The sequence below is a fragment of the Agelaius phoeniceus genome, chromosome 20 (genome assembly GCF_051311805.1).
Source record: "Agelaius phoeniceus isolate bAgePho1 chromosome 20, bAgePho1.hap1, whole genome shotgun sequence".
Taxonomy (NCBI): domain Eukaryota; kingdom Metazoa; phylum Chordata; class Aves; order Passeriformes; family Icteridae; genus Agelaius; species Agelaius phoeniceus.
Genome location: NC_135284.1, coordinates 2890158 through 2901872, shown reverse-complemented (window position 1 = coordinate 2901872; position 11715 = coordinate 2890158). Strand labels below are relative to the sequence as shown.

The 11715-nt window shown below is 43.0% G+C and overlaps 1 protein-coding gene across 1 annotated transcript in view; it reads left to right on the top strand.

The window, feature by feature from the left end:
• Positions 1-3: 3 nt before the first annotated feature.
• PPM1E (protein phosphatase, Mg2+/Mn2+ dependent 1E) overlaps positions 4-11715 on the top strand; it is a 63021-nt gene continuing 51309 nt past the window's right edge. Inside the window, 2 exon segments of the mRNA XM_054647199.2 lie at positions 4-160; positions 163-745. Coding sequence (XP_054503174.2) covers positions 19-160; positions 163-745 — 725 coding nt within the window. The 5' untranslated portion in view covers positions 4-18.

Below are 11715 nucleotides of genomic sequence, written 5' to 3'. Positions count from 1 at the left end.
GCGTCTGGCTGCCTTCGCATGACTCATCACAGCGGCGCGGCTGCCGCCGCTCCCGCTCCCCCGCCAGCGCCGCGGCCCGAGCCGCCCCCTCGGGCGGCCGCCGGACCCCGCCGGGCCCCCCTCAGCGCCGCGCGCGCTCCCGACGTCCAGGCGCGCTCCCCCCCCCCCCGCACCCCCCGCGGCGTGCGCGGCCCCGCGGGCCCAGCTCGGGAGCGCGCGCGCAGGCGGCGGGAGGGAGGGAGGGAGGAGGAGGAGGAGGAGGTGGAGGAGGAGGCGGCGGGCAGGGAGCTCTCTGCGGGCGCAGTGCTGATCCGCCGGCGGGCGGCCGGGAATGCGAAGCGATGGCCGCGGGCGGCTCGGGCAACGGCGGCGGCGGCAGCGCGGAGGAGAAGACCTACCGCCGCTTCCTCGAGCTGTTCCTGGGCGAGTTCCGCGGGCCCTTCGGGGCAGAGCCGGAGCCCGAGCCGGAACCCGAGCCGGAGCCGGAGCCGGCGGCCCCCCCTCCCGCTGCCGAAGCCGCGGGAGACGTTGACGAGGAGCCCGGGGCAGAGGGAGAAGCGGGAGCGGCCGCCGAGGCGGAGGAGGGAGAAGGCGGCGAGGGCGATGCCGGCGACCCTCAGCCGCCTGCCCCACCGCCGCCGCCCCCGCCGCTGCCCTCGCTGCCCCGGCCGCTCTCGGAGTACATCACGGAGGAGGAGGTGGAGGGCGAGTGCCTGGACCTCTGCCTGCAACAGCTCTACAAGTAGTGAGTGCCGGGCTGAGGGGAGCGGGGCAGGGCGCGGGGCTGAGGGACCCTCCTGTGAGGGGCTGAGGGACTCCCCCAGTGTGTGGCTGAGGAGACCCCCAATGTGAGGCTGAGGGACTCTCCATGTGAGGCTGAGGGGCTCCCTAGCGTGAAACTGAGGGGAGTCCCCATGTGGGGCTGAGGGACATCCCAATGTAGGGCTGAGGGACATCCCAATGTAGGGCTGAGGGACATCCCAATGTAAGGCTGAGGGACTCCCCATGTGGGGCTGAGGGGACTCCCCCAATGTGGGGCTGAGGGGACTCCCCCAATGTGGGGCTGAGGGAAGGAAGCGAGCACAGGGAGGATCCCCGAGGCAAAGGAGTTCAGGACTTCGGTGGTGCTGAGCATCCCGGGGTCACAGCGTCCTGCTCTGTGCGGCTGCCCCTGCCCCAAGGAATCCTCTGCTCTGTGCCCTCCGCTTGCCTCTGGCCGGGACAGGAGAAGGGAAGAGACAAGGGAGAGCCACGAGCATCCATCTGGAGAGCAGCTTGCTGGGGAGGGAGAGCGGTGGGGGAAATGTCTCACGCTCTGGTGCCAAAGCAAAGAGGGGGGTTTGCCTGTGGTTGATTGTGCTGGGGCTTGAAATTGAAATGTTCTCCCTGTGAGGGCTGGTAAATGGGGAAACCTCTGCCAAGAAGGGGAAAGAAGAAGGGGCAAGGGAAGAGAGGCGGTCCAGTCCCTTCACCCTTCCAAAAAAACCCTGCACATGGGGAAAAGCACACCGTGTATTCACAGACCGGGGAGAAAAGAGGAGTAGAAAGCCTTGGGAGAAAGCTATCCATAATCATGGGGATTTTTCTGCCGTCAGCTGGGGAAAGCCGGCTATACTCGGTTCTGTACGGAGGCAGTTTCCAGATCTGTGCTTTCTAAAGGCTGGTGCATAAAGAGGAAACAGATGGGATCTATTCCCAGTGTGGAAAGTCTGTGGACTGAAACCTAAAGATCAGTTACCAGTGCCTTGTATTGTGCTCAGCTCCGGCTTTGAAGGCTCGAAATAGAAGCGGTTGTTAGTGGCAATTCTTTAGGAACCTTTTTAAACTGATGCCACAGGAGGAGACAAATGAAGCTGTGAAAATCTGCACAGCACACCGGGGAGATTTTCTGCCATTGAGCCGGTAATTGTAATGAGAGGTGTTACTCAGTCGCAGAAATAAATAAATAAAGAGAGAAAAGAACCGGGTTTTACAACTGCATGGTCTGTTTCTATCCAGTTCTCATGTGCCCTCTGCGTTTGTGGACGGCAGGGACAACACAATGATAGCTGCAGAGGACAAAGCTCTCCTATTCACACATGCTCGCCCTGCCACCTTTGGAAAGTCTCTGGAATACAGCAGCACATTCATAGGATGTGGTAGAGAGCAGAGAGGCAAGTCCCTTCTACCTATTTAGGACGTGTTTTGTTGGGTTATTTTTAAACAGGTTTGTGAAATCCAAAGTCACGATAGTGGGAATAAAGTTTTAGACGTGGAGCAGATTACTTGAAAGTATTATTTGAAGGATAGCTATGAAATGATTTTGAGCTGGAATTCCTCCCCAATCCCTTCTCTCTCTGCCTGTCCCCATATCCCAGATTCCCCAATTCAAGGCTGAAATTAATAATAATAAGAAAAAAAAAAAGATCTTTTGAGAGGAATCTTTTTATAGAGCCAGCTCTTGCCAGGTTGTGGCTCTTTGGGTTTTTTCAGCCTTCAATATGAATCTTTGGGTGGCCACTGAATGAAGCATCCCCTGGCTTTGTCTGTGGTGAAATCAATGCAGGCTTCCTCCTCTAGGCAAAAACCAAGGTCCACCTCAAAATCAAGAGAGCAGGGGATTATGCTGTGACAAAACAGTTTCCTAAAGGCTTAAATAAAACATTTTAAAATATTATAAACCAAATCTAACAACTCCTAAGACAGAGCTAAACTGAAATAGCTTTTCCTTGAATGATGGTGGAATCTGAGGTAAGTGGAAATATGCAGAAGTATTCCTCAGGTAAGGTACTGTATTTTTAGTTCACTCTCCAGTCACCAGAGAAACTTAAAATGTGACAAGACTGTAAAACAGGCAAAAGCAGAATCTTTTCACCCTTTACAGCCAAGGGCTCAGCTGGTTCCAGAGGTGGGAAACTTGATGTGTATGAGTAAAACTGCTCTTGTTCCAAACAGTTATGGAAGTGTTAAAATTAAAAAAAAAAAAATCCTAAATAAAAAAAGCACATGAAAACTCGTGTAAAAGGGAATATTTCCTTGGTTTGTCATTAGCAGGAGAGACTGTTCTGAAGGCATGTTTTCTGCAACTATATATTAGACAAATGACTGGTTTGCATTCTATGTAGCATGAAGATAAAACCCATTGCTGTGAAAAATCCAACAGCTGTTTTTCAGCTATTTTAAGCACAGAGCTTTAGATCTTTTTGAGGAAAGTAAGACCATTTCAGAAATGAGAACATATTGCTAATCATGACAAAATATAATGTTTTTCTGCCACTGTGTAGATCAGTATCAAAGTGTTCTTATTTATGAGATTTTCCTGCTATTTTCCAAAAGACTCCTATTCCCCTTTGAGGTTCCCTGTTCCTGTTTGTTTCTTTCTTCTTTTTTGTAGAGGCAACATATGCTTGGAAAATTAGATTAATGTAATCTTTATATCTGTCTAAATGCCACCAAATGGGCACTGTGTGTTTTCTTAGTGACCCTCCACAGAATGAAACCCAGCAATAGGAGGTGCATTAGAGGGAGAAAATAGTCAAAAGGGGATTGCCTTGGAACATTGGCTGGTAACCACAAAATGAACTCTCAGGCTACAGCTAGACCATATTATTCAAGAGAAAAAGATAATTTACAGAGTTTCTATTTAGAAACAAACATAGCAAGGCCTTAAAACATTAAATATGAGATCCCATCTCTCGCTCCTGCTGAATCAGACCTGATTTCTGACTCATTTTATAGGAAGAAGTTACTAACTTGAGCAACAAAGTTACATATCATGCTCTGGTCTCTTCCTCTTCCTACTGATACTTTTATTAAACCTGACACATTTAAGGAGCTGGTTCTTGACAAGACCTCTGAAAAACAAATCAGCAAAGTTGTGCTTGCCAAGAGAGGACACAGCCAGACTCTTACAAGTTGTGTCACCAGGAAGCACAAATTTGTCTTGCTGCTACACTCCTTTTTTTCCTGTGCAAATGAAATGCTTGGAATAATTCAACTGTACATTCTCCTTGCTTTTCTTTCTCTCTTTTTTTGCCTCAAGCTATAGATGGTAATAGATATAGTTGGTATAATTTCTAGGTTCAGGTTTACTTGCAGTCATTTTGGAGGTACAACATTTTTGCCTTCAAATGTTCATTTAGAAATTCCAATTTCATTTGAACAAGCTTAGAAAGCAGCCCTACTTCTCCAGTGCTGAGTTTGCAGAAGATGGTAAGTAAAATAAAAGTAAAAATTATTGTTATGTCATCTTAAGTGCTTAACTAAGTCCCTGATGGCAACATTATTATTTTAAGGGCTGTAAAAGCCTTGCTTTGACTTGGAACATGGAGAGAAAAGCTTTGAAGCACTCTCTTTTTACATTTCTTCACAGAATGCTGTGCAACATTCACAGAATACTTAGATTCCAATGAAATGCAGTATTTGAAGTGAGTTCTTTTAACTGATCCTTTCTTTCTCTTAAAGAGAGAAAATATTTTTTGCTTATGGATTTCCCACAGTCTTACTATAAAAAATCAAGCAAGGCAGTGCAGGCTCACCTTTCTAACACTGCAGTTATGTAGGATGTGGACAGTAAATGAGAATGAAGATTTTGCCCCTCAACTTGCAATGTTAAGCTAAAGAAAACCTTCTCATGGTAATTTTCCATGAGCAGAAATCCCTTTGTTAAATAAAGTAAGCTCTTGAAAATTGTTATTTCTGCTATCTCCACCTCTGTGGAGTGGAGAGATGGAATTCTTTCCCTTTAAATAGCAGACATACATGTTTTTAACTTGCTCTCTAAACCCTTTCACATGAAAGCTGGAACTGTTGTCACTTTAAGTTGAAATTCATGGATGATGCTGGATGGGCTTTCTTAGCATCATATTAAATAGGCTGTGATGTTTTACTCCTTCATAATTTGTCTTTTATAATCAATTCTATTGATTGCAATCTCAAAGCCCTTTTAAGAAATATAATTAACTACTTGCCATGTCTAATATTAATCACAAGGACCAACAAAAAGTCATTGCATCCTTTTTAACATGCTGCTTTTTTCATCATCTTTTGTGAGGTTTTACAATAGCAATGATAATGTTGGCCTGTGCCAACAATGAATGACAGGAGGAGATATTGGCTGCACCTGGCTGGGGCATTTTCTATGGTTAATGAGATTGGATAGAGAACATTCAATTTAGACTCCATGGTAGGAATATTTAGTCTAATCTAGGCTTGGATTAGATATCAGGAAGAAATTGTTCCCTGTGAGGGGGGAGGCCCTGGCACAGGTGCCCAGAGCAGCTGGGGCTGCCCTGGATCCCTGGCAGTGCCCAAGGCCAGGCTGGGCAGAGTTTGGGCACCCTGGGACACTCCCATGGCAGGGGTGGCACTGCCTGAGCTTTAAGGTCCCTTCCAAGCCAAACCAGGCTGGGATTTCCCATCCTGAGGCTGTTTTAGCTCTCACAGGAGAGCTCCAAGCTCAGGAATCCCTTCCAGGGGTGGCTGTGGAGCTGGCTGGGTACAGCTGGGGATGCTGACATCACCCCCAAGGGATTTTGGTGCTAGGAATCCTGGTGTTTCTCTGAGAATTGATCCTAAATCATCCCACAGGAGGGTGTGCAGAAAGTCAGGAGCTTCAGTGTTGCTGGTACCTTGTAGCTCTTGAAAAGAGCCCATGTTCTGGATGCTGGTGATGCCATGGCACACAGATTTCATCCCCTTTAGCCTAGAAATCACTATAATCTACAATTAGGTGGTGGTTAGAAATAAACATTTTCCAAACACAACAAATTCTCTACACATTGAGGGATTCTTCTTGTTGTTCCTAAGGCATATTCAGCTCACCCTCCCACGCTTTTAAAAATACTGAAAGAAATCAAATATTTTGATTCTCATTATAAAAAAAAAAAAAGAGTATCAGCTCAAAAGAGCTATCTAAATTGCAGATTTACATTTTGTAATGGTTAACATATAAGGTGACATTTCAAAACTTCCTACTTTATGATTAAAAGGATGCTGAGTTTTTCAAGCACAAGGGTGACTATGCTTGGAAGTTGCTTTATATAGCATTAAAAATCATTCTTAGTGAACAGATTATGGAAATATATTCATTCCACTGCTTTTATTTCAATGAACGTTGCTGGTAGTACAACACATTAAAGGGAATTAATGCTGTTAGGAGCTTTTCACACCAAGATTTTTTTTGACCCAAGAGCAATTTGCACAGATTCTCTCCTCCTAAGTGAGGCTGTTTGCTTTTGAGTACAAACTGACTGAAGAATTAGATCTGTGCTAACACATTCTTTTTTTGGACCTTATACAACCACTCTTGAAACTAAAATCTTATTGGCCACTGTGTGGAACTACTTTTGACTCTACCTTTTGGATGTGATGAGCTTCATTCCTCTGGAGAGTTTGTTTGGTAATTCTTTATTGCACAAAACACTCTGCACAGAACATTTTTATCCTTTAAATCCCTCATTGTAACTTTAACAGTGGCAGAGTATTTCTCCACCTGTTCTTTGAAGAACTCAGGTGTGGTTCTTTTCATGGAAGGTTCAACTTTTAGTTTGCTTTGCATTCTGGCAGCAGAAGTTTCAGTGCCTTGCCTGCTGTCTCAGTGATGTTTGCTCTCATTCCTTTTTGTTGTCTGGCTAAATTGCTTACAAGATCACATTAAAAGCAAAAGCAACAGGGCATGCAGTACGCAGATAATGAGAATACTATTTATTACTATATTTGATACCCTGAATATTCTCTGGCTGTTCCACACCATTTTCTTTCCTCCCATTGTTTGGTGCCTGCTCTTTTTTCATTTGTTTTCTCCTCGCTGTCTAGGAAAGACTTGTGAGAAAGGGGATGAAATGGACTTAGCAGTTTAAAACATTAGATGTTCTTTGAAGCATGCTGCAAGACAGTCTTATGCAATGCAATCACAATTATGTAATGCAAATGATTATAAAAACAAATGTATCCTGGACAATATGTGTGTGAGACATGTTAGGAACCCATGACACTGCTAAAGGGCCATTACTGAAAGTTGTACTTTAGGGCCTTCTGTTTGGGTTGGCTGAAATCTCAATTACTAACCAAATATTCCAGATTTTTGTTGTTATAACCCACTAGTGATTAGATAAAATGATTGCAGACTGTGGACTTGTTTTACAGAAACATTTTCTGCCGTGCCTTTGTACTTCATTAAGAAGAAACAACATTACCCGCCTTTAATAAGACATTTTATAAAGAAGTAATCATCAGAGCCATAAATTAGGAGTGCGTGGGAAATAGCTGCCCTTGGGTACTTCTATAATTAATACAGAAGTTAAACAAGTTAACCAGATTGCAGGATTACCTCAGTTTATGTTTGTATTGGATGGAAAACAGCTGAGGGCAGGCAATGATTGAGTAACTGCAGCAGCAGTTGAGGCTGAGCTGCTGCTCCCAGCCCTGAACTCTCTGGCAGCCTCAGCTGGGTGGGTTTTGGTGGCAGAGCAGGATTGCACAGGGGGCTGCTGAACTTTGATTGTGGGAAAATGGCCTTGGATGCACACAGACCTGAAATGGGAAACTGCAATTACAGGAAAAGGAAGATTTGATTAATTGGGTAAAATTGTGGGCAGCCCCTTAATTTTCTCAGAGGGTAGGATTTGGGAGCTATTTTTGCTGGCCTTTGATGATCCAGCAAAGCCTGTTAAATTGTACCTAACAAATTTTCAACTTTAGTTTCTTCTGCTCCTCATTTACAAGAAAGAATTTGAGTACTTTACTCGTTTGAGAATATGATTTTTTCATAGGCTCTGTACTTCCACACGATGTAACTAATAATAGAAGCAGCATGCAAAAATAGGCCCTTGGCATTTTAACTTCTTGGCACTTTCTGGAGGGCTGCTCCTTTCACCCCAGGCTGTGACCTTCTTACTGAGGTTCAGAGAGCTGAAATGAACGTGGTGAGTTGTTCCTCCTCAGTGCTACAAACACGGTGCTCTGCATGTTACATTCATTAGCTGCCACAACGACTCCATTCCTTCAGTCCTAACTCCAAGTTCTGCAAGGCTGAAATCTCCCCGTGCTCTAGTGGAGAATCCAACAAATTGTTGTTGTTTTCTTTTTTCTCAACAAAATAAATATTAAAAATAAGGTGAAAAACACAGGGAAACATTCAGTTCTTATTGGAACCTCTGGGTCCAACAGTGATAAATTATCAAAAATTCCAGCCTGGATAAAAAGCAGGAATTTAGTGAGTTATAAACTAAAGGCACACACTTACACAAAGCATGAGATATAATTTAAACAAAGGCTTTTCCAAGCTTTTCCTAGAAGTGGTGTCATTCTATTTGTCATCTCATTGCTGTGTCTGAGGAAATATTAATAATTAATGTATTTATTTATAAGTGCCCCTGTCTAAAACGAGTTTATGTTCTCAGCTCTCTTATTACCCCTTTCTTCTGAAAAGCTGGGTAAAAACCAAATATTTGGTAATGAGAAGCCAGAAGCTCAATATTTCTGGGGATTAGAGGAACACCCCTGTTTGGGACAGAGGCATTTTATGCCTGCAGAGCATGGGGATGTTGGGCTGTCCTTAGCTCTGCTTTCTCACTGGAGTTTGCTCCTCAGAGAGTGAGGGATCCACCTGGTGTGACATGAACTTAACTTCTCCTCCTCTTGGCACTCCAAAAAGTTCCAATTTTCAAATATCCAAAGTATGGGATTCTAGAAGAAAATTAATTGATGCTAACCTGAAGTAGGGAAGTGCCCCCAGTAGAAATGAGCATTGATAAAACAGAAGTGGGAGCTTTTAACCTTTTACCTTAGTGGTACAAACTGTGTAAATCAATGGAAATGATTGTCTCCTATATAAACAGAGAGTGAGAGAGATCACTGGGTAAAAGTGCTGCAGCTCCCTGTGGGATGAGTGGAACAGCAGCTGCAGGTTCTGGGATGTGTGGCCAGGCTGGAGAGGAGCTGAGCCTGCATTAAGTGACTGCTCCCCTTCCCCAGTGCATTGAGAACCAATTGGAAATGCTTTAAAATTCCTCCTTGCTGTCAGCTTCTCTCAGTTTGGCTGAATAGGAATGACCCAGAGGATCATACAGAATGCTTCAAATCTCAATAATTACATTGCAGACTAATATTAGAGAGGTTTTTTTTGGCTTTTAGATACTTTTGGTTTAGCACCCCACAATTCACACTCACTTTGTTTTCCTAAGTGCCAATGCTGTTGCTGACATACAATAAAGTCATCTCCAAAAACATGAGCCAAGCCACAGAGTTCTAAATCTGACTCTGGGGATTAGAAAAAAAATAGTTTATCCTAAAAAATTACTAAATATCCTAAAAATATTTCTCTCCTCCCTGAAATTTTACAAACTCTTTCTGTGTCTTGGGAGATGCAAGTAAAAAGTTTTGTAAACAGTGAATATATAGAGTAGAATACAATAAATCTGAAAAATACTTCTTAAATTCATCCTAGCTGGTTGAAAAATTAATGCAGAAAGCAATGAGCTCTAAATATTTAGATTATCATTCTTTAGAAAAGCTCTTCTTCCATTTCTGTTAATGTAATTCTATATTAAATAGCTTTAAGAAACCAATTACAAGATATATGTCTTATACATGACAAAATATGGGATTTACCTAATAAAAAGCTAGTTTTGCATTAACATATTGAAAACTATTCCATTTAATTTATTGTCCTCTGAAAACGGATGGATTTGTTCAATTCCTGTTTCCATGCTCTGTCTGTGCTTCTTAACAGGAATAAGAAGAAAGGTGGTAACTTAAATCTGGAATTTACACCTTGTGGAGTGGGTATTAGTTTTTCTTTTTCTGAAACAGAGATAACAAAGAACATCTGTTGGGGAAGTACAAAAAGAAGAAGGAAGGCACTTTGAGGAAGTCTGCTTTATGTTTGTGAAGAGATGAGGCCCAGCTCATTAAGGGAGTGTGAAAGAATAAAACAGAAAGAGGAAGAAAGAGTTAAATAATACCACAAACATAAATGACCCACCCATTCATTCCTTAGAGAATTGTCGCAGACATCTTTCATGAAAAATCCTTTCTTAGGATTTTTTCCTTGTGAGAAGCTGCAGTTTCAGCAACCAAAAATAACCAATGGTTATCTGCTGCTGTGGAATGCAACAGGTAGACCTGGGATGGGTCTCCTGTGGATGTTGGGATTTCCTGACCACTCATGGCAGAGCTGGCTCTTGCTCTCTGTCTGAGACACAGATCTTTGTTATTCATTCTTGTCTATTCTTAGCTTAGCTTGCTTCTCAAGAAACCTTTTCCTTTCTATTGCCTTTTAGTATAGTCTTAATGTAACATATATCATCAAATAATAAATCAAGCCTTCTGATCATGGAGTCAACATTCTCATCTCTTCTTCATCCTGAAAACCCTTGTGACCACAGTCACAGAGAATCATTGTCAGTCTGTGAAAGGGGTTTGCAAAAGAGAGAAATTCCTCACACTTTTGGTGCTGGCCCAGCTCCTGAGCTGAAGTTGGTTACACAGGGCTGGGTTTGTACTTGGACACCCTGTGAGGCATCAGGGCTGGGCTGTTGCTTTAGAGAAGGATTTGGTGCTTTCATTTGCTACTAATGCCCTGCTAGCAGCTCCAGATGCTTTCAGGGAGCTGGTTTGGGCTGCACTCAGGTTTTTTGGAAAGACTGATAAAATAATTCAAGTGTCTCCTCTCGGTGCCGCGCGAGGTGTGACAGTGCTCGCGCTGCCTGTGGCTGTCTGGCAGACAGAACAGAAATGCAGAGGTGTTAAACCCTGCCAGTGATCCTGGGAGCAACAATAAACCTGGAAATTCCAGGGCAATGCCAAGCTCCACACTGTGGCTGGAGGTCAATCTGCATTTTTTACATGTCAAGGACTTCTTCCGAGTTATGCCAAAGGAAGTTTGGGCTAAATAAAAAGGCACAGGATATGACCCTCAAAAATTGCTGGTTTTAAATCTAAGAATAAACTAACACATCCTCCAGTCTCATAAACCCTTATGTCTCAGAACTGAGTTAATTAATTTACTCTATATTTATCCTTTATTTTAAGGAAGATGATTTGTTTTACTTTTCTAGGAAAAAGGAAGGATAAATACATAAAGCAGGGCAGGAGGTTGGAAAATTTATAGGGGAAAAAAAGAGAAAAGAGCAAGTCACTCTTGGTTTAAAAGTAAACATTCAAAAATTCTTCTCCACTTAAGAGAATCCTTTTCATTCTTAATCTTTTCTCCCCACCCTCTGCCAGTTCAGTGACAAAGTTTTCATTTCTGTAGCTATAATTTAAATTATATTGTGCTGCTGCTACAAGAACAAATCCAGTTGGGAGTCTTGTTGGACAAGTGCTTTCCTTGTACCTCTAGAAAAGTTCCATATAAAAATGGCATTTTAAAATGCCATAAAAATTCCTAAAAAGGAATATGGAAGTGAAAAGGTGAATTAGAAAGTGCTGCCAAACCAAGTAATCATTGAATCACCACTTAGCTCAAATGATACAACTGATGTAAATTTAAAATAATTGAGAAGAAACTCTGGTGTTGGGTTGGCTTCTGAAAAATGTACTTGGAAACATTTTAGACTTCTACTGTGCTATCAAGAAGCTTGGAAAGTTTCCTTAAAAAAAGAACAAACTGAAATTTCAGTGGTGGTGTTTTCCAACAGACATAGCAGTCACCAGTTAACCTTCAAGAAAGGGGCAGAATGAGAAAATGTAATAGACACAATGGAAAATAATTTCAAAATAAAATTGTGAGGG